Source organism: Coregonus clupeaformis, chromosome 14, assembly GCF_020615455.1.
Source record: "Coregonus clupeaformis isolate EN_2021a chromosome 14, ASM2061545v1, whole genome shotgun sequence".
In the NCBI taxonomy this organism is placed as follows: Eukaryota; Metazoa; Chordata; class Actinopteri; order Salmoniformes; family Salmonidae; genus Coregonus; species Coregonus clupeaformis.
This window is the reverse complement of record NC_059205.1, coordinates 29,828,349-29,851,187: the sequence shown is the minus strand read 5'-3', so window position 1 is coordinate 29,851,187 and position 22,839 is coordinate 29,828,349. Positions and strand designations below refer to the sequence as shown.

Genomic DNA, 22,839 nt, shown 5'->3' with positions numbered 1-22,839 from the left:
ACAGAGGGTTCTATATGGAATCCAAAATAGTTATACTTGGAACCAAAAAGGGTTATACCTGGAACCAAAAAGGGTTGTCCTATGGGGACAGACAAATAACTCTTTTGGAACCCTTTTTTCTAAGAGTGTAACAGAAATGAAATGGCAGCCAATGTGTTCGGTTCGCTATCCTATTACAAGAAGAGACCAAAATACTCCTTAGAAAATACTATTTTCACCAGAAGAAGATCAATGGATTCAGTTCTTCAATGTGTGGATCATTTGTTTGACTTGTAAGTGAAAATTATCAAATCGGGACACATTCTCTCAGCTTGTAAAGATTTAGGCTCTTGCAACCACATCCCCCACTACAGATAATTAATTATCTTTGTGGTTATGAAGTTTACATCCATATCAACATGCAACCTGTGGCATTCCCATAACACAGTAGGAGCTTTCACTTGATCACGGACTGTTAGAGCGCATTAGAAAACCATAACACAGTGAAGTTAGCAGCAGCACAGAGTGAGAGACTCCCCCTGTGCACACAGACACTCAGGCAAAGCAGCCATTCGGCAGAAGGATGAATCCTGACTACTAAAGAGGTAGGGAGAGAGGGGGGGAGAAAGAGAGAGAGAGTGGTGGGAGGGAGCAACAGCAGCAAGCAAGCTGGCTCACGAAAGAGAGTATGTTGAGATCGGGAGAAAAGCTAGTGGTGTTGAGCAGGTTTTTATCGGCTAGACTGGCAACAAGAGGTGCATGGGCTTCCCTGCTAATTGTGGATGAGAGCGAAACAAGGTAGATACCGTGGAGGCTACCTACAAACACTGGGCTTGTCTGTAAACCACACAGGAGAGGTGGGTTAGTGGGTAGTCAATGACCCCCCTCATCATTTTCATCTGGGGAAAAGAGAGAAGAGAGTGACAGAGAGAGAAAAGGAAGGTGGCCGCGAGGGATAGGGAGCCATCGCTCTCTCTCTCTCTCTTTATTCTTTCCACCCATTCACAAATCCATTGCATCCCATTATCACTGCGATGTAGTGGCGTTCATGCCAATTGGAGGAGGAAGGGTCCCATTGACTGTTGAGGCTGAACCCCTCTTCAGCCCTACGCAGCCCTTTTCATTACCAATCCCCATCTCTCCCTCTCCTCTCCCTCTCCCTCACGTCTGTCTGCTATTTTCTCCCGTTTGTTCTTTTCATTGTCCATTTCACACTGCTGAGGACTCAGAAGGCATTCCCTTTTGGATAAAAGTGGGTGTTTCTGGAGCTGTCATTGTTTGGTTCTGCTACAAAGACAGCTGAGCGGGAGAGAGAGAGAGCGCTACAGAGCGAGAGAGAGAGAATAGAAGAGGAGCCTGAAAGAAAAGGGGGGACCTGGGACTACATGGAAGAACTGACATCCACTGGAAGAGACATTTTAAAAGCATCTGCCAACCATTTTAAGATAGCGGTTAGAATTTGCCGCTTGCCGCTTATCGTTGGAATAAAAGCCACATGCTGCCGAGCCAAAGCACTGGTGACCGGTTGGTTTATGCTACATTCTGTTGCTAAGCAAGTCTCTCTAACCTGAAGTTCTTGTTGAGGAAATACTAGTGTCTTGACGACACTCACACAACCTGCAACCATGAAGGGGGACTCAGAGGAAAGCATCGAGAGCATCCGGCCTTCCAACGTGCAAGCCTTCGCCAACATGTCCACTCTACATGGCATGAGCCACATCTTTGCTTACGGGCACATGACGTTTCGCCGCTTCCTGTGGACGCTCTCCTTCCTGGGCTCATTGGCCTTGCTTATGCTGGTGTGCATGGACCGCGTGTCCTACTACTTTGAGTATCCCCACGTCACCAAACTGGATGAGGTGGCAGCGCCCAACCTCACCTTCCCTGCTGTGACCTTCTGCAACCTAAACGAGTTCCGCTTCTCCAAGATCACCAGGAACGACCTGTATCACGTTGGGGAGCTCCTGGCACTCCTGAACTCAAACTACCAGATAGCCAACACTCACCTGGCTGAGCCTGAGGTGCTGGCCACCCTAAAGGATAAGGCCAACTTCCTCAACTTCAAGCCCAAGCAGTTCAACATGACAGACTTCTACAACCGCACGGGCCATGATATCAGTGACATGCTGCTGCAGTGCACGTTCCGGGGATCGGAGTGTTACCCATGGAACTTCAGTACCGTGAGTCTCTTCAAATCATTTCTGGTTATTTGGTTTGTTATTTGTTGTGGGTTATCGCTCTGGGTTTGTGATGTGTTCTTTTCCAGACTAAACAAAGTTTGGATTTCAATGGTTTTCGCATTGTAGTTTCTATATGAATTGAGGCTTGAGAGGAACACCTAATATCTTTATTCAGGGAATTTTTAACTAATTCATTGTCCCCATAGAGGCACAAGTGGACAAATCGGTTTTATTGTGCCCTCAAGATTCACATAAGGCTAATGTTGGGCGTAGAAATTGATTGTCACAGTAACTTTTGAATAAAACCAAAAGCTTTGACGCTTGTGTTACAGACAAGGTACAGTAACTCACATTGGACCTGCCGTGGTGTTGCTGTGCTGAAAGTTGTACATGTTTAAAGGTGATCCATAGCCTAAAGGGATATTGAGAATTGGACATGATTGTCACATCAATAACATCTTATAGATAATTGAACAATGGCTAGGTGTAATGAGATGATTTGTACATGGTAGGCTACTGTAAGAAAAACATTAGTTGTGGTTCAGGCAACTCTATTGGGATTGGTATACGATGAGGTGAGTGGATGATGGATGCCTTACAGACAATGTCCTTCATTTATAATAATAATAATAATAATAATAATATGCCATTTAGCAGACGCTTTTCTTTAAACTGTGGTTTTTGTGAAGAGAAGGAATGAGATGACTTTAATTCGGTTTAATTCAACACAACTTTATTTATCCCCTTAGGGGCAATTACAGTTTAGGGGCATGTTGATGTTTTGAAACTTCCAGGCCAGAGTATGACAGTACTTTGTGTACTTAAAAAACAATGTTCTGTTGTAAATCTAGTAATAATATATACAGTGCAATCGGAAAGTATTCAGACCCCTTAACCTTTTCCACATTGTGTTACGTTACAGTCTTATTCTAAAATGGATTAAATAAAACATTTTCCTCATCAATCTCCACACAATACTCCATAATGACAAAGTGAAAACCGGTTTTTAGAAATGTTTGCAAATGTATTAAAGATAAAGAAAAGAAATGCCTTATTTACATAAGTATTCAGACCCTTTGCTATGAGACTCGAAATTGAGCTCAGGTGCATCCTGTTTCCATTGATCATCCTTGAGATGTTTCTACAACCTGATTGGAGTCCACCTGTGGTAAATTCAATTGATTGGACCTGATTTGGAAAGGCACATTCCTGTCTATATAAGTTCCCACAGTTGACAGTGCATGTCAGAGCAAAAACTAAGCCATGAGGTCGAAGGAATTGTCCGTAGAGCTCAGACAGGAATGTGTCGAGGCACAGATCTGGGGAAGGGTACCAGAAAATGTTGGCAGCATTGAACGTCCCCAAGAACACGGTGGCCTCAATGATTCTTAAATGGAAGAAGTTTGGACCCATCAAGACTCTTCCTAGAGCTGGCCACCCGACCAAACTGAGCAATCGGGGGAGAAGGGCCTTGGTCAGGGAGGTGACCAAGAACCCGATGGTCACTCTGACAGAGCTCCAGAGTTCCTCTGTGGAGATGGGAGAACCTTCCAGATGTACAACCATCTCTGCAGCACTCCACCAATCAGACGTTTATGGTAGAGTGCCCAGATGGAAGCCACTCCTCAGTAAAAGGCACATGACAGACCGCTTGGAGTTTGCCAAAAGGCACCTAAAGGACTCTCAGACCATGAGAAACAAGATTCTCTGGTCTGATGAAACCAAGATTGAACTCTTTAACCTGAATGCCAAGCTTCACGTCTGGAGCAAACCTGGCACCATCCCTACAGTGAAGCATGGTGGTGGCAGCATCATGCTGTGGGGGATGTTTTTCAGCAGCAAGGACAAAGTACAGAGAGATCCTTGATGAAAACCTTCTGCAGAGTGTTTAGGACCTCAGACTGGGGCGAAGGTTCACCTTCCAATAGGACAACGACCCTAAGCACACAGCCAAGACAACGCAGGAGTGGTTTTGGGACAAGTCTCTGGATGTCCTTGAGTGTCCCAGCCAGAGCCCGGACTTGAACCTGATCGAACATCTCTGGAGAGACCTAAAAATAGCTGTGCAGCGACGCTCCCTGTCCAACCTGACAGAGCTTGAGAGGATCTGCAGAGAATAATGGGAGAAACTCCCCAAATACAGGTGTGCCAAGCTTGTAGCGACATACCCAAGAAGACTCAAGGTTGTAATTGCTGCCAAAGGTGCTTCAACAAAGTACTGAGTATAGGGTCTGAATACATATGTAAATGTGATATTTCCATTTTATATAGACAGGAATGTGCCTTTCCAAATCATGTCCAATCAATTGAATTTACCACAGGTGGACTCCAATCAGGTTGTAGAAACATCTCAAGGATGATCAATGGAAACAGGATGCACCTGAGGTCAATTTCGAGTCTCATAGCAAAGGGTCTGAATACTTATGTAAATAAGGCATTTGCAAACATTTCTAAAAACCGGTTTTCACTTTGTCATTATGGGGTATTGTGTGTAGATTGATGAGGGGAAAACAAGATTTAATCAATTTTATAAAAAGGCTGTAACGTAACAAAATGTGGAAAAAGTCAAGGGGTCTGAATACTTTCCGAATGCACTGTATATATGCAATTTAGCAGACACTTTTATCCAAAGCAACTTACAGTCATGTGTGCATACATTTTACTCATGGGTAATCCCGGGAATCAAACACACTATCCTGGTGTTGCAAGCGCCATGCTACAGAGGAGCACATAAAAATGTAGATTTTGGATTACATACTGCATGTGCCCTTGGCAGCAACTCCCAATAGCATTGCCATTGGGTATGCTGTAGTTGTGTAATCTAACCAATAGTAAGTGGTGATTATTATGTGTTTTTTGATAACTGACTGAATGATTTATGGAATGTTTGTTTGAGAAATTCTGATGTAAAAACATTTACATTATGATCAAGATTACGATAATTTTATTTTAAAATGTGTTGTCATTCATGACAGCTACTCTGGTACATGTGATACATATAGTGGGATCCACTATGTATGGGTCAAAATGATTGACACCCCTGTTTTCAATACCTCACCTTTCGTGGAGAACGGCACTGAGCCTTTTTCTCAAATGTTTTATGAGTTGGAGAACACATTGGGAGGGATCTTAGACCATTCCTCCATACAGACTACTTTCAGATCCTTCATATCCTTCGTCTGTGCTTAACCACAGGTTTTCAATGGGTTTCAGAAATTTCCGCCTTGGCGGAGAGGAGCCAGGAAAATAACCTCTCCTTCAATGTAAAAAAAACAAATATCCCTTAAACAATGTAAACTACGCTTTTGTCCTATTATGGCTCGCATAATTGAGAAGAAATGTAACTGGGAATCAAAATGGCATGCCCATATTCCAATTTTTCACAATAATGCCTTGCAATCTGGAGGGCGGCCTTTTGCATCCCCCCAATGGACCAAATGTGGAATTCGTGCCCTTGCCGATATCATGGACAGTAATGGTTTGAGAACATTCCAAGATTTAAAAGATGCACATTACCAGGCAACTCCTTTTTTCTATATTTACAACATAGATCAGCTACAGTGGCTTGCGAAAATATTCACCTCCCTTGGCATTTTTCCTATTTTGTTGCCTTACAACCTGGAATTAAAATGGATTTTGGGGGGGTTTGTATCATTTGATTTACACAACATGCCTACCACTTTGAAGATGCAAAATATATTTTATTGTGAAACAAACAAGAAATAAGTTTTAAAAAAACAGAAAACTTGAGCGTGCACAACTATTCACCCCCCCAAAGCCAATACTTTGTAGAGCCACCTTTTGCAGCAATTACAGCTGCAAGTCTCTTGTGGTATGTCTCTATAAGCTTGGCACATCTAGCCACTGGGATTTTTGCCCATTCTTCAAGGCAAAACTGCTCCAGCTTCTTCAAGTTGGATGGGTTCCGCTTATGTACAGCAATCTTTAAGTCATACCACAGATTCTCAATTGGATTGAGGTCTGGGCTTTGACTAGGCCATTCCAAGACATTTAATGTTTCCCCTTAAACCACTCAAGTGTTGCTTTAGCAGTATGCTTAGGGTCATTGTCCTGCTGGAATGTGAACCTCCGTCCCAGTCTCAAATCTCTGGAAGACTGAAACAGGTTTCCCCTCAATCATTTCCCTGTATTTAGCGCCATCCATCATTCCTTCAATTCTGACCAGTTTCCCAGTCCCTGCCGATGAAAAACATCCCCACAGCATGATGCTGCCACCACCATGCTTCACTGTGGGGATGGTGTTCTCGGGGTGATAAGAGGTGTTGGGTTTGCACCAGACATAGCATTCTCCTTGATGGCCAAAAAGCTAAATTTTAGACTCATCTGACCAGAGTACCTTCTTCCATATGTTTGGGGAGTCTCCCACATGCCTTTTGGCGAACACCAAACGTTTTTGCTTATTTTTTTCTTTAAGCAATTGCTTTTTTTCTGGCCACTCTTCTGTAAAGCCCAGCTCTGTGGAGTGTACGGCTTAAAGTGGTCCTATGGACAGATACTCCAATCGCCGCTGTGGATCTTTGCAGCTCCTTCAGGGTTATCTTTGATCTCTCTGTTGCCTCTCTGATCAATGCCCTCCTTGCCTGGTCCGTGAGTTTTGGTGGGCGGCCCTCTCTTGGCAGGTTTGTTTTGGTACCATTTTCTTTCCATTTTTAAATAATGGATTTAATGGTGCTCCGTGGGATGTTCAAAGTTTCAGATATTTTTTTATTCATTCCTCCATACAGACTACTTTCAGATCCTTCATATCCTTCGTCTGTGCTTAACCACAGGTTTTCAATGGGTTTCAGAAATTTCGCCTTGGCGGGAGAGGAGCCAGGAAAATAACCTCTCCTTCAATGTAAAAAAAAACAAATATCCCTTAAACAATGTAAACTACGCTTTTGTCCTATTATGGCTCGCATAATTGAGAAGAAATGTAACTGGGAATCAAAATGGCATGCCCATATTCCAATTTTTCACAATAATGCCTTGCAATCTGGAGGGCGGCCTTTTGCATCCCCCAATGGACCAAATGTGGAATTCGTGCCCTTGCCGATATCATGGACAGTAATGGTTTGAGAACATTCCAAGATTTAAAAGATGCACATTACCAGGCAACTCCTTTTTTCTATATTTACAACATAGATCAGCTACAGTGGCTTGCGAAAATATTCACCCCCCTTGGCATTTTTCCTATTTTGTTGCCTTACAACCTGGAATTAAAATGGATTTTGGGGGGGGTTTGTATCATTTGATTTACACAACATGCCTACCACTTTGAAGATGCAAAATATATTTTATTGTGAAACAAACAAGAAATAAGTTTTAAAAAAACAGAAAACTTGAGCGTGCACAACTATTCACCCCCCAAAGCCAATACTTTGTAGAGCCACCTTTTGCAGCAATTACAGCTGCAAGTCTCTTGTGGTATGTCTCTATAAGCTTGGCACATCTAGCCACTGGGATTTTTGCCCATTCTTCAAGGCAAAACTGCTCCAGCTTCTTCAAGTTGGATGGGTTCCGCTTATGTACAGCAATCTTTAAGTCATACCACAGATTCTCAATTGGATTGAGGTCTGGGCTTTGACTAGGCCATTCCAAGACATTTAATGTTTCCCCTTAAACCACTCAAGTGTTGCTTTTAGCAGTATGCTTAGGGTCATTGTCCTGCTGGAATGTGAACCTCCGTCCCAGTCTCAAATCTCTGGAAGACTGAAACAGGTTTCCCCTCAATCATTTCCCTGTATTTAGCGCCATCCATCATTCCTTCAATTCTGACCAGTTTCCCAGTCCCTGCCGATGAAAAACATCCCCACAGCATGATGCTGCCACCACCATGCTTCACTGTGGGGATGGTGTTCTCGGGGTGATAAGAGGTGTTGGGTTTGCACCAGACATAGCATTCTCCTTGATGGCCAAAAAGCTAAATTTTAGACTCATCTGACCAGAGTACCTTCTTCCATATGTTTGGGGAGTCTCCCACATGCCTTTTGGCGAACACCAAACGTTTTTGCTTATTTTTTTCTTTAAGCAATTGCTTTTTTTTTGGCCACTCTTCTGTAAAGCCCAGCTCTGTGGAGTGTACGGCTTAAAGTGGTCCTATGGACAGATACTCCAATCGCCGCTGTGGATCTTTGCAGCTCCTTCAGGGTTATCTTTGATCTCTCTGTTGCCTCTCTGATCAATGCCCTCCTTGCCTGGTCCGTGAGTTTTGGTGGGCGGCCCTCTCTTGGCAGGTTTGTTTTGGTACCATTTTCTTTCCATTTTTAAATAATGGATTTAATGGTGCTCCGTGGGATGTTCAAAGTTTCAGATATTTTTTTATAACCCAACCCTTATCTATACTTCTCCACAACTTCATCCCTGACCTGTTTGGAGAGCTCCTTGGTCTTCATTGTCCCTCTTGTTTGGTGGTGCCCCTTGCTTAGTGGTGTTGCAGACTCTGGGGCCTTTCAGAACAGGTGTATATATACTGAGATCATGTGACAGATCATGTGACACTTAGATTGCACACAGGTGGACTTTACTTAACTAATTATGTGACTTCTGAAGGTAATACGTTGCACCAGATCTTACTTAGGGGCTTCATAGCAGAGGGGGTGAATACATATGCACGCACCACTTTTCCGTGATATATTTTGTAGAATTATTTGAAACAAGTTATTGTTTTCATTCCACTTCACCAATTTGGACTATTTTGTGTATGTCCATTAAATGAAATCCAAATAAAAATCAATTTACATTACAGGTTGTAATGCAACAAAATAGGATAACCGCCAAGGGGGATGAATACCTTTGCAACGCACTGCCTATGCCTATGGAGTTCCTTGGGAAACCCAACTACCGAACCATCCAATGATAGGATTTATTAATAAATTATCTGGTCTCCCAAAAGGACTGATCTCTATAATATATATATATATATATATTTTTTAGAAAGCTCATATTCTGAGCTAGCCATTAAAAAAGTATGTTCCACAGATCTAATTGACTCTGAACAACCCTTTAACTGGAGCAGAATATGGAAAAATATTACCTTGGCATCCCGTAATCCGAACAATTAACTTATACATTTTAAGTTTGTTCACAGACTGTATTTAACACCAAGGAAACGTTTTATGATGATATTGGCCCCAACTGTTCACTGTGTAACCTAAATCAGGTAGGCACAGTCCTTCATATGATGTCGGAGTGCCCAGCAGTTAAATGCTTCTATGGCAAAGTTACCCAATTCATTTCAAAGTGTATGAATTTAAATATTCAACGCTTTGCATTTATTATGTTACTTAACGATGATAGCCTTTGAATCTCTCAATCAATCAGAGAAGATTACTGCTGGCAGGCAACCACCTCACTCTCTCTCATTTAACCAGTGGATACAGTTACTATCAGGAGTTATACCATTAGAATTAGGGTTGGGAGGCATGGGAGGCATTGCTTCTGGGTGGGGAGGATGCAGGCGGGTGGATGGGGACTGAGGAGGGAATGGGTTGGGGTTATTTTTGTATGCATTTCTTTGATAATTTTTTTTGGTACCTGTAACCTTCAAGTACCTGTAACCTTCAAGCTTCAAGTTCCTTGGCGTGCACATCACTGAGGACCTGAAATGCTCCCACTACACGACACACTGGTGAAGAAGGCGCAATAGCGCCTCTACGACCTCAGGCAGCTGAAGAAATTTGGCATGGCCTCTACGACCCTCACAAACTTCTACAGATGCAACATTGAGAACATTCTGTTGGGCTGCATCACCACCTGGTACGGCAACTGCACCACCCTCAACCGAATGGCTCTCCAGAGGGTGGTGCGGTCAGCCCAACGCATTACCGGAGGCATGCTGCCTGCTCTCCAGGACATTTACAGCACTCGGTGTCAAAGGAAGGCCAAGAAAATCAAGGACCTCAGCCAAAGAGCTCTATTTTCATGTCATCTGACCAAAGCACCGGTTCCAATCCAAGTGCCAATGCTGTTTTAGCAAACTCCAGGCATTTACATTTGTTGGATGACATGAAAATTGAGCTCTTTGGCCACGCACACCAGTGGTGGGTTTGGCCTCGAAATCAGAATGCACCAGTAGAAAATAACCCCATACCTACTGTAAAATATGGTGGTGGATCTTTGTTATGGGGCTATTTTGCTTCCACTGGTCCTTGGGCCCTTGTTAAGATCAACGGCATCATGAACTTCACCCAGTACCAGGAAAATCCACAAAGAAATTGTTAATTGGCCACAAATGTAACATTTTGCAATGGTCTCCGGACTTGAACCCCATTGAAAACCTGTGGTTTGAATTAAAGAAGGCAGCCCATAAGCGCAGATGATGGATATCAATGATCTGGAAGGATTCTGTATGGAGGAATGGTCTAAGATCCCTCCCAATGTTCCCCAACTCATAAAACATTTTAGGCATGTGGGAGACTCCGGTTCAGTACCGTTATCCTCTCAAGGTGAGGTATTGAAAACAGGGGTGTCAATAATTTTGACCCCTACCTTTTTGAGATTAAAATAAAATATTAGTATAAAATAATATAATTTCCCAATTTCTCTGAGCATACAATATACACTGAGTCCACAAAACGTTAGGAGCACCCGCTCTTTCCATGACATAGACTGACCAGGTGAATCCAGGTGCAAACTATGTCCCCTTAGTGATATCACTTGTTAAATCCACTTCAATCAGTGTAGATGAAGGAGACAGGTTAAAGAAGGATTTTTAAGCCTTGAAACTATTGAGACATGGATTGTGTGTGTGCCATTCAGAGGGTGAATGGGCAAGACAAAAGATTGAAGTGCCTTTGAACGGGGTATAGTAGTAGGTGCCAGGCGTACCGGTTTGTGTCAAGAACTGCGATGCTGTTGGGTTTTTCATGCTCAACAGTTTCCCGTGTGTATCAAGAATGGTCCACCACCCAACGGACATACAGCCAACTTGACAAAACTGTGGGAAGCATGGGAGTCAACATGGACCAGCATCCCTGTGGAACACTTTCGACACCTAAAGGGGGTGCAACCCTAATGTTTTGTGCACTCAGTGTAGCTCAGTACTTAAATTATTTATTTTATACAGTCATTTTTGCTCATCTTTATCAAGTGTGTCAATAATTTCAGGCCCCACTGTATGTATGAGAATAATGATTTCTGATTCATTCATTGGACATGTTTTTGCATTTAAAATGCCTCATCACACACAGGACCAACTTTACAAAATACAGCCCAAAAATACAATGAGATATAGCAGAATGTCTGCGAGTTAAAAATCCCTCTCATATTCCGTCACATTCCATTTGCCTATGACGCCTACCAATAACACGGGTACTACTTCTTAATTTTTTAAATTTTTATTATGGACCAAGTTCTTCTATTTAACACAGTTCTCAAAGGAGTTTATTTTGACCCGGTGTGAGATAGTGTCCTAAATCTAATTTATTATAATAGGTCAAATATAAGCACCCATTTAAGTCAAATATTGCTGAGGATCTCACCAGATGATACTTTAGTATTCTGGTTAAACGTCACCTACGCCTATGATATTACCATCAGATGGTCCGGGAAATGGAGACAGCGATGAGGTGGCTGATGAAAAAGGAAATTAATTTGAAAAAGCTTAGCTTACAATTTGGTGCCGAAAATGATTTAAAATCATTTTATAAAAAGACAGCATATTATTACCTGGATTTAGGCTAATCACAGTGCTGCAGAAATGTAATAATATGGTTCCTTAATGATTTATGTTGTGATAGTGCTGCCCCTCCCCTGTGCACCTGAGGGAGAATTGAATGATGAGATGAAACAGAAACCCTCTATTAGTCCAGATGATATAAAAGAGCTGTTGACCCAGTAGCTGTATATACAGTAGACCCAGGCATAGTGTCACGCTCTGGCTCCGGGACTGTGTATTTTGAGCCAGGGTGTGTTCATTTGGTTGTGTTTGGTATTGGTTGTGTTGTATTTGGTTGGGTTTCCTTGTTTGGTCGTGTGACTCCCAATCAGTGGTAACGAGTGTCAGCTGTCGGCTCGTTATCTCTGATTGGGAGCCATATTTAAACTGTCAGTGTTCACCTTAGTGTTGTGGGTTTTTGTTCCTTGTCAGTCATTGTAACTGAGGACTTCACGATTCGTCATTGTTTGTTGTTTTTTTGTAGTGAGTACTTTAATTTAATAAAGTAATGTTCGCTCAACTGCGCTGCGCTTTGGTCTCCCTCATTAGGCGATCGTGACAGAAAAACCCACCTTAACCAGATCAAGCAGCATGAAGAGAGAGAGGATGGACTTGGGAGCAGTTGAGTAGGAGTCTCGACTGGGCCGAGCCAAGAGAAGAGGAGAGAGGTTGGACTTTGGAGCAGTGGGGTGATAGTCTGGCGAGAACGATGGAGGCCTGGTCCACGAAGAGGAGAGAACCCCAGAAATTTTTTAGGGGGGGCTCACGGCGTCGGACCAGCAGGAGGCACAGATAGAGCGGTCCAGTGGGTTGCCGGAGGAGGCCGTCAGGTTACGGGGGCCACTGGTCGAAGAGGGGATGGAGGAAGTAGAGGGCACGGCGAGAGGTACTGGCGTGTGTTGCCAGTCCGGTCCGGCCCGTTCCAGATCCCGGTGTAGGGCCAGTGGTGTGTGTCCCCAGTACAGTCCGGCCCATCCAAGCTCCCCGCACCAAGCCAGTGGTGTGCGTCGTCAGCCCTGTCCGGCCCGTTCCTGCTCTCCGCGCCAAGTCTGTGGTGCGCTGTCGCCAGCCCTGTCAGACCCGTGCCTGCTCTCCGCACCGAGTCTATGGTGCGTTTGGTCCAGCCCTGTCCGGCCTGTTCCTGCCACTCGCACCAAACCAGGGGTGCGGTGCGCCAGCCTGGTCCAGCCCGTTCCTGCTACTCGCACCAAGCCAAGGGTGCGAGTCGTCAGCCGGATTCTGCCTGTTCCTGCCACTGCCTTCAAGTCAAGGGTGCGAGTCGTCAGCCGGTTCAGCCCATTCCTGCTACTGCACCAGGCCAAGGGTGCGAGTCGTCAGCGGATTCAGCCCATTCCTGCTACTCGCACTCAAGCCAAGGGGTGCGAGTCGTCAGCTTGATTCAGCCCATTCCTGCTACCGCACCAAGCCAGGGATCGCGAGTCTTCAGCCTGGTGAGGCCTGTTCGCTCCACGCACCATGCAAAGGGTGCGTATCGTCTGCCAGGTCCGGTCCATTCCTGCCTCACGCGCCAAGCCAGGGGTGCGCGTCGGCAGTCCTGATCCAGCTAACTGGGTCAGATCGGACTGGGGCACTACGGGGGATTGTAGTAGGGTGGTGGTCAAGCCCGGAGCCGGAGCCGCCTCCGAGGAGCAATACCCACCCAGCCCTTCCCTATTTGGGTGTAGGCGCGGTCGGAGTCCGGCGCCTTTAGGGGGTACTGTCACGCTCTGGCTCCGGGACTGTGTATTTTGAGCCAGGGTGTGTTCATTTGGTTGTGTTTGGTATTGCTTGTGTTGTATTTGGTTAGGTTTCCTTGTTTGGTCGTGTGACTCCCAATCAGTGGTAAAGTGTCAGCTGTCGGCTCGTTATCTCTGATTGGGAGCCATATTTAAACTGTCAGTGTTCACCTTAGTGTTGTGGGTTTTTGTTCCTTGTCAGTCATTGTAACTGAGGACTTCCGATTACGTCATTGTTTGTTGTTTTTTTGTAGTGAGTACTTTAATTTAATAAAAGTCATGTTAAGCTCACACGCTGCGCTTTGGTCTCCCTCATTAGGTGATGCGTGACACATAGGGTCTACTTTAAACTGAGATCTACATTGTTAGTACTTCCAGATAATGTGAATAGGGTGGCGATGTGAGGTGTTGGTTCAGGGAAATTCTCATTTTCTCACCCAATAGTTTTGATCTACAGTGCACTGGTAGACTCGATAAGCTGCACAAGTTTTTAATCTTAAATGGTTGCAATTTGATATTGTGCCTATTCATCATGTTAAAAACCTCTCATATCGAGGGTCCAATTAACATTTTTCCAATCAAAAACTAAGCAGCTAATATCTGTGCTGGTAAATCCCCCTGGACACACTGAGATCAATCTGACTCAATACAGTACAGTATTCCAACTAGTAAAGTGTCTGATTAGCCCAATGGTTTACTTACGCTTTATATTGGGCCCAAAGAGTGTTTCTGGCAGTACTGTAGCAGCAAATTCAATTGGCTTCCTCGTTATTCCTTCTCAAATCCCGAGAGGGCCTCATTCGTTCTCTCACATCATGTACAGTATGTCCGTCCCCTCGCCCTCTCAGGTGGAATTATAAACTTTTCTAAGCTTGTCACAACCTTAAATTTGATCCAGTCAAATGGTTTTATTGCCATTTATTTTATTTCAATGATTCAACTGCACTTTTCCCCCAGGCAAGGCCCTCCTTATTGGATTGCTTTGTTGTGTTATTTTGACAAAAATGCCCTCAAATGCACCTGCAAGAGCTTTAGCGCTTAGGACTGGCTTACAGTAATACTGGTACAATTACATTACATTTAAATTTTTTACATTTCAGTCATTTAGCAGACGCTCTTATCCAGAGCGACTTACATCTTTATTTTTTTTCCATACCTTCGGTGATCAGACCCACAGCGCTGGCGTTGCAAACGCTATGCTCTATCAACTGAGCTATATCCCTGCCAGCCATTCCCTCCGACCCGGGGCCAATTGTGCGCCACGCCATGGCGTCTTCGGTCGCAGCCGGCTACGACAGAGCCTGGTACCATTCCAATACATTTCAAGTTGTGTTGCAAAATGTAGCAGAGAAAGATTTTAGTCAAATTGTCTTGGAGCTATTTGATTGTAGAGCAACAAACACCTTTTTTGAAGGTTTATTAGAACCCTCTTTCGCTCATAGCATTTATTCTCCTATCGTGAGGGCTTGACGGCAATGGATGGGAAAATGAATTCTCTCTTTGTTTGAGAGTAACCTGGTCTATAACCTTGTCCGTTATTTGTTGAATCCCTCTATGCCATTTTTATGCTAATAGTCAAAAGTCTATTTGGGATTTCACTCTCAGTAAGTACACCCATTATGCAGTGTGTAGTTTTCATGAGATTTGCAAGACTGAGTAGACTCACTTTAGATTTACAGTAATTTACCAAACTATCTACATATCAAAAGAGAAGGCAGCAAGTGGTATGCTTATGCTAATGTTTGCAAGGTTAGGTTCCTTTTCTCACACTGAAATATTGAATACCAATTGTATCACTCATCCCTTTCGCAGATTTTGGCAGAGATGTGCAAACTCATCCATGTAATGTTTGACCATTGACAAGTGAGTTCAAGTGCCGTTGTGAACCAACTGCTTGTGGTCATTCAGAAGTCATTTTGTGTCTTGAAAGTGTTAACACTGTGCTCTCTATAGACCTTGAAAGGGTAGCTTGGCACATAGCTTGGCACATCACTGTGGGCTTATATGATTAAGCTGTGGCTGTGATTTGGTATTCATTTAAACTGAAATCCCACATTGGTTGTGAAGTAGTCACAACTGTCATTTCAATTGCTTGTTCCTTTTTTTGTATGAAATGGAAACATCTTTATTTCCATGTTTGTTGCTAAACAACACTCTATGCCTTAGAAAGCAAATAATTAATGGGTAATTGCTATTGTAATGCTTGATTGAAAACACTTGCCAGGTAGTTCCCACTTGAGCCCATCTTTGTGAATGCACATTCCATTAGTGCTGGTGGTTGAATGCACCTGTGCAATTACACATTCATTCTCATACACCAAATTCTGATAATGAATGACTGTGTTGAATCACAAAACAACAGTCAAACAAACAATATCAAACACACACCAGAAATCAGGTATTACTGTGTTTTTATGGAGTGAGAGAAGCAGCACACTATTCTACATCATGCACCCACGTGCAGAAAATAATTTGTCACGGTTGGTCTGGATGTCAGAAGAACTACGTACTGTACTGACCAGCAGTGAGCTCAGTGCTACACTATATCCATCCCCATACAACAAACCTTAGCCATTAACCCTCTATGGGGGTAACAGCTCTGTTGATAACCTGCTGTATTGCAAAAACACTGTGATTATGCTCAGAACTGTGCATAACACATGGGAGTCAATCATGATTAATTATGACATGATTTACTTATATTCCCCCTTTACTTTAGTTGATGCGTTTGTTTTCATTGTGATAGATGTGATTTCCCCCACTATTTCCTCTATCTATATTCCCCATAGGGTTTGGCTAATAGAAGGAGGAAAATCAAAGCTGCGCTGCTCTGCAGTGCTAGTCTGGAGAGGACAGCCTCGTCAGTTCACAGGTGAAGGCTGCTGTGCACAAATCGATTTGGTTTGGCTTTGGCTTTTGTGACCTTCCTCTTTTCGCTATAATGTTATTTCTGAGTTGAATCTATGTCCTAGAGCTGTTGTTGAAGAGCTGTTGGTTAGGCCCTCATAATGTAGTCTCTATGCAGCAATGTATTCAATGTATGAGTGCTTATAGTCCATCCCATGCCACAACATTCTCATGAACCAGAAGTACCACTGACTCAGAAAGGCCAGGGCATTAGTAGGTCTGAGGGTTACAGTACCTTAGGTCTCATAAAGGCAGTAGCGATTTAGGTTAAAGCACTAAAGTAAAAGCAAAACAATTCTCAGAAATTAACTAAATCTTAAACTTAAACTTCCTGAATACAAAGTATTATGTTTGGGGAGAATCCAACACAACACATCACAGCATATTTTCAAGCATGGTGATGGCTGAATCATGTTATGGGTATTCTTGTCATCGGCAAGGACTAAGGAGTTATTTTAGGATAAAAATATGTGGAATAGAGCTAAGCACAGGCAAAATCCAAGAGGAAAACCTGGTTCAATATGCATTCCAACAGACACTGGGAGAAAAATGCACAATTCAGCAGGACAATAACCAAAAAAAAAGCCCAGACAAATGCATTGAATAACACATTCATAAATGGCAAAAAAGACAAGAAACAAGGTTTAGAAGTGTTTGTCCTATATCTAGGAGATATAAGTATATAAGAAAGCTCAGGACCGAACACACACACACATACATACATACATATACATATTGTGATGTCACGAGAGGCTACACAGCTTTCAGCGGGATTGCTCAAGTAGTGCAAGGAGACCAGGTTCAATCAAAACAAGGATTTTATTAAAGGTCTTGGGAAACTAACGAAAGTATAACACAATTCTGTTCTCTTGTGGCTCTTTAAGGGTTAACAGTTCAGGATGTCTCTTCCACATCCAAAATCATAACTCTCACTCGCTCAAATAACTTTTCCCCAGTCTTACTGTATTCCACGTTGCAGCTAGTGGCCAACCCAGCAAAACGTCCTTCCAAATGTCCCACACGTATTTCCACAGGTGCATATATCCAAAGGTGAGTATTTCCCAAAGGTAAGTATCTCCAAATCCTTAATTCCTCATGGAAGTGGACGTGCAGCACTCTTGTCCTCCAGAGAGCCCAGCTTGGAGACTGTGTCTCTTCACTTCCCAAACCTTCAGCCCATCAGCTCCTGATTGGTTTCAGCTGCGTGGGAAGATTGGCCATAGAGGGTTGGAGTTCCCGACCATACCAGCAGATGGAGCCATAGCTGTCTGGGTTTGCAGCCACCTCAGGGATGTAACGTCCCTCAGGACACAGCCTCTCGTGACATCACACATCCCCCTCCTCGGGACCGGCGTCCTCGTCGGGTAAAGGCAGCGAAGAAGGCATCACGCCGGGAGGGCGTCCGCATTGCCGTGGTGCTTGCCAGACTGCTCTCTCTTCAACTCCTCCAACTCTAGGACCAGGGACTCAGCCTCTGTTGTCTCTCCTTGAGTTTCTTACTGAAACACATCAGCCTTGGTTTTAGCAGAGTTTAGCTTCTGTTGAGCAGCTTTCAGTTCCTTTCTCTCTCTGCCTCCGCATTCTTCATCTTGTTCTCCAACACCTTGTACTTCTCCTCTGCCTTCTTCTGGACCTCCTTACTACTCGCAGGGTCTCCTCACCTCCTCGATGGTCCTGCGCAGCCTCTCCAGCTCCTCCTGTTGCTTATGGAAGGAGCTCTGTTGGAGCTTTAGCCTGGAGGATATCTAACTCTTCTGTCTTCATGTCTAACTGTTGCTTTAACAAACGATACCTCTCAGCGGTCCCCTTCAGACCAGACAGTTCTTTGTCCAGATTCTGTAGCTCCGTCTCTGTGTCGGTCTGGGCACCTGCCATCCCTATCAGAGCCCGGGCGGGGAGTGAGTAACTCGGAGGATTGCACCGGAGCCTTCCCAGGATGAGTCTTGCCTCTCTGTTTCGAGGTACTCGGGTTATCCCTCTCCTGAGACTCTCTCCAGAGTGGGTAAAAGGCTGGGCAGTCTCGTCCAATTAGGACAGGGACGGGGAGGGAATCAACCACCCCGCCGTCGTGTGTATGGTTCCCCGTGTGCTGGTCATTGTAAGTTCCAGTAATGGGGTATTCTCTGGTGTCCCCATGGACACAGGAAACTGGGAGGACTTTCCCCGGGGTCAGACACGTTGGGCCCACCAAATCCTTACGCACCAGGGTGGCCCGGCTACCAGAATCCAGTAAGGCCTCCACATCATGGTGATTCACAGTTACCGGGCAGGTGGGGGGTCGATCTGGGCCGCCATCTCCGACTCCCAAGAGCGCACGGTGTGTGGGTGCTGAGCTGGAGGACTCCGCAGTGGGCATAGGTTCATCGGCTGGTTTCCCACACTGCCAGGAGATATGTCCCATCTCCCCACACCGGTAACACTGTCGAGTTTCCCCCTCCTGGTGTACTCTTCTTGGACCCGCCGGGTTTCTGGCTCCCCCTGGAGCCGGGATTCCCTGACGTGGCTGAGTTCGAGACCTTGGGGTCCTTTGGGCCGGGTTCTTCCCATTTGTGGTGGGGCCGCCCTCCTGGGGTCTTTTCGGGAAGCATTCAGCATCTCCGCTGTGGCCTGGTACTTTTCCACAGCTTCCACGGTCAGATCAGCCGTGGTCAAGGCCTGTTGACTGATGAACCGTTTTGCCTCATAAGGCAGGGCGGCGTGGTAACGATCCACCACAACGGCCTCCACCACACGCCGCTGCTGTATTCCTCTGCGGATCCAGCCATTTCCTTGCGATTCGACAAGTTCATGCATCTGCGCCCGAGGAGGTTGGTCTGGTTGGAAGGTCCAGCTGTGAAAGCGCTGGGCCATACCAAACTTTGTGAGTCCATATCTGCTGAGGATCTCAGACTTCAGGCATCATAGTCAGTAACCTGGTCAGGGCCCAGGTCCCGGACAGCATTCAGCGCTTCCCGGTTAGAACGGGGCTAACAGACCAACCCACTGTTGCTAAAGCCAGGCTTCCCTAGTGGCCGTGACCTCAAATGCATGCAGGTATGCCTCAATGTCATCGGTAGCTCCCATCTTAGATATAAAGTCACTTGCCTTTATTGGGCGGGTATTTTGGACAACCATCTGTCTCTGCAACTGCAATTTCCTCTGCCTTCAGAAGGTTGGCTGTCTTTTTGCTCCTCCAAGAGCCACGTTTGCTTGCATCTGGGCTTGCTGGCCAGCAACAAGGGCTTTCAATATGTCCTCCATTTCAGTCGGCGGGGAGCCTACGGCCAACTTGGAAAACTGGGTGATCAAACCTTCGGGTATCCTCCTCTGACATGACTATTAACGCTTAGCGTGCCCGTATTCTCCACCATCTGTGATGTCACGAGAGGCTACACAGCTTTCAGCGGGATTGCTCAAGTAGTGCAAGGAGACCAGGTTCAATCAAAACAAGGATTTTATTAAAGGTCTTGGGAAACTAAGCGAAAGTATAACACAATTCTGTTCTCTTGTGGCTCTTTAAGGGTTAACAGTTCAGGGATGTCTCTTCCAGACATCCAAAATCATAACTCTCACTCGCTCAAATAACTTTTCCCCAGTCTTACTGTATTCCACGTTGCAGCTAGTGGCCAACCCAGCAAAACGTCCTTCCAAATGTCCCACACGTATTTCCACAGGTGCATATATCCAAAGGTGAGTATTTCCCAAAGGTAGTATCTCCAAATCTTAGATTCCTCATGGAAGTGGACGTGCAGCACTCTTGTCCTCCAGAGAGCCCAGCTTGAGACTGTGTCTCTTCACTTCCCAAACCTTCAGCCCATCAGCTCCTGATTGGTTTCAGCTGCGTGGGAAGATTGGCCTAGAGGGTTGGAGTTCCCGACCATACCAGCAGATGGAGCCATAGCTGTCTGGGTTTGCAGCCACCTCAGGGGATGTAACGTCCCTCCAGGACCACAGCCTCTCGTGACATCACAAAATATATATATATATACACATATATACACATATACACATATATATATATATATATACACATGGGGAGAACAAGTATTTGATACACTTGCGATTTTGCAGGTTTTCCTACTTACAACATGTAGAAGTCTGTAATTTTTATCATAGGTACACTTAAACTGTGAGAGACGGAATCTAAAAAAAAATCCTGAAAATCAAGCATTGTATGATTTTTAAGTAATGAATTTCATTTTATTGCATAGACATAAGTATTTGATACATCAGAAAAGCAGAACTTAATATTTGGTACAGAAACCTTTGTTTGCAATTACAGAGATCATACGTTTCCTGTAGGTCTAGACCAGGTTTGCACACACTGCAGCGGGATTTTGGCCCACTCCTCCATACAGACCTTCTCCAGATCCTTCAGGTTTCGGGCTGTCGCTGGGCAATACGGACTTTCAGCTCCTCCAAAGATTTTCTATTGGGTTCAGGTCTGGAGACAGAGCTAGGCCACTCCAGGACCTTGAGATGCTTCTTACGGAGCCACTCCTTAGTTGCCCTGGCTGTGTGTTTTCGGTTGTTGTCATGCTGGAAGACCCAGCCACGACCCATCTTCAATGCTCTTACTGAGGGAAGGAGGTTGTTGGCCAAGATCTTGCGATACATGGCCCCATCATCCTCCCCTCAATACGGTGCAGTCGTCCTGTCCCCTTTGCAGAAAAGCATCCCCAAAGAATGATGTTTCCACCTCCATGCTTCACGGTTGGGATGGTGTTCTTGGGGTTGTACTCCTCCTTCTTCTTCCTCCAAACACGGCGAGTGGAGTTTAGACCAAAAAGCTCTATTTTTGTCTCATCAGACCACATGACCTTCTCCCATTCCTCCTCTGGATCATCCAGATGGTCATTGGCAAACTTCAGACAGGCCTGGACATGCATGGCTTGAGCAAGGGGACCTTGCGTGCGCTGCAGGATTTTAATCACATGACGGCGTAGTGTGTTACTAATGGTTTTCTTTGAGACTGTGGTCCCAGCTCTCTTCAGGTCATTGACCAGGTCCTGCCGTGTAGTTCTGGGCTGATCCCTCACCTTCCTCATGATCATTGATGCCCCACGAGGTGAGATCTTGCATGGAGCCTCAGACCCGAGGTGATTGACGGTCATCTTGAACTTCTTCCATTTTCAAATAATTGCGCTAACAGTTGTTGCCTTCTCACCAAGCTGCTTGCCTATTATCCTGTAGCCCATCCCAGCCTTGTGCAGGTCTACAATTTGTTCCTGATGTGCCTTACACAGCTCTCTGGTCTTGGCCATTGTGGAGAGGTTGGAGTCTGTTTGTTGAGTGTGGACAGGTATCTTTTATACAGATAGGGAGTTCAAACAGGTGCAGTTAATACAGGTAATGAGTGGAGAACAGGAGGGCTTCTTAAAGAAAAACTAACAGGTCTGTGAGAGCCGGAATTCTTACTGGTTGGGTGATCAAATACTTATATCATGCAATAAAATGCAATTTAATTACTTAAAAATCATACAATGTGATTTTCTGGATTTTTGTTTTTAGATTCCGTCTCTCACAGTTGAAGTGTACCTATGATAAAAATTACAGACCTCTACATGCTTTGTAAGAAGGAGAAAACCTGCAAATCGGCAGTGTATCAAATACTTGTTCTACCCACTGTATATACACTGCTCAAAAAAATTAAGGAACACTAAAATAACACATCCTAGATCTGAATGAATGAAATAATCTTATTAAATTCTTTTTCTTTACATAGTTGGAATGTGCTGACAACAAAATCACACAAAAATTATCAATGAAATCAAATTTATCAACCCATGGAGGTCTGGATTTGGAGTCACCCTCAAAATTAAAGTGGAAAACCACACTACAGGCTGATCCAACGTTGATGTAATGTCCTTAAAACAAGTCAAAATGAGGCTCAATAGTGTGTGTGGCCTCCATGTGCCTGTATGACCTCCCTACAATGCCTGGGCATGCTCCTGATGAGGTGGCGGATGGTCTCCTGAGGGATCTCCTCCCAGACCTGGACTAAAGCATCTGCCAACTCCAAACCGGTCATGCTGGAGGATGTTGCAGGCAGCAGAACGTTCTCCACGGCGTCTCCAGACTCTGTCACGTTTGTGACATGTGCTCAGTCTGAACCTGCTTTCATCTGTGAAGAGCACAGGGCGCCAGTGGCGAATTTGCCAATCTTGGTGTTCTCTGGCAAATGCCAAACGTCCTGCACGGTGTTGGGCTGTAAGCACAACCCCCACCTGTGGACGTCGGGCCCTCATACCACCCTCATGGAGTCTGTTTCTGACCGTTTGAGCAGACACATGCACATTTGTGGCCTGCTGGAGGTCATTTTGCAGGGCTCTGGCAGTGCTCCTCCTGCTCCCCCTTGCACAAAGGCGGAGGTATCAGTCCTGCTGCTGGGTTGTTGCCC

The 22,839-nt window shown here is 44.8% G+C and overlaps 1 protein-coding gene across 2 annotated transcripts in view; it reads left to right on the top strand.

The window, feature by feature from the left end:
- Window positions 1-618: 618 nt before the first annotated feature.
- LOC121581038 (acid-sensing ion channel 1C) overlaps window positions 619-22,839 on the top strand; it is a 275,500-nt gene continuing 253,279 nt past the window's right edge. For both annotated transcript variants that reach the window (XM_045224796.1, XM_041896372.2), the window contains exon 1: window positions 619-2,159. In XM_045224796.1, coding sequence (XP_045080731.1) covers window positions 1,605-2,159 — 555 coding nt within the window. In that variant the 5' untranslated portion in view covers window positions 619-1,604. The remainder of the gene's footprint in view (window positions 2,160-22,839) is intronic.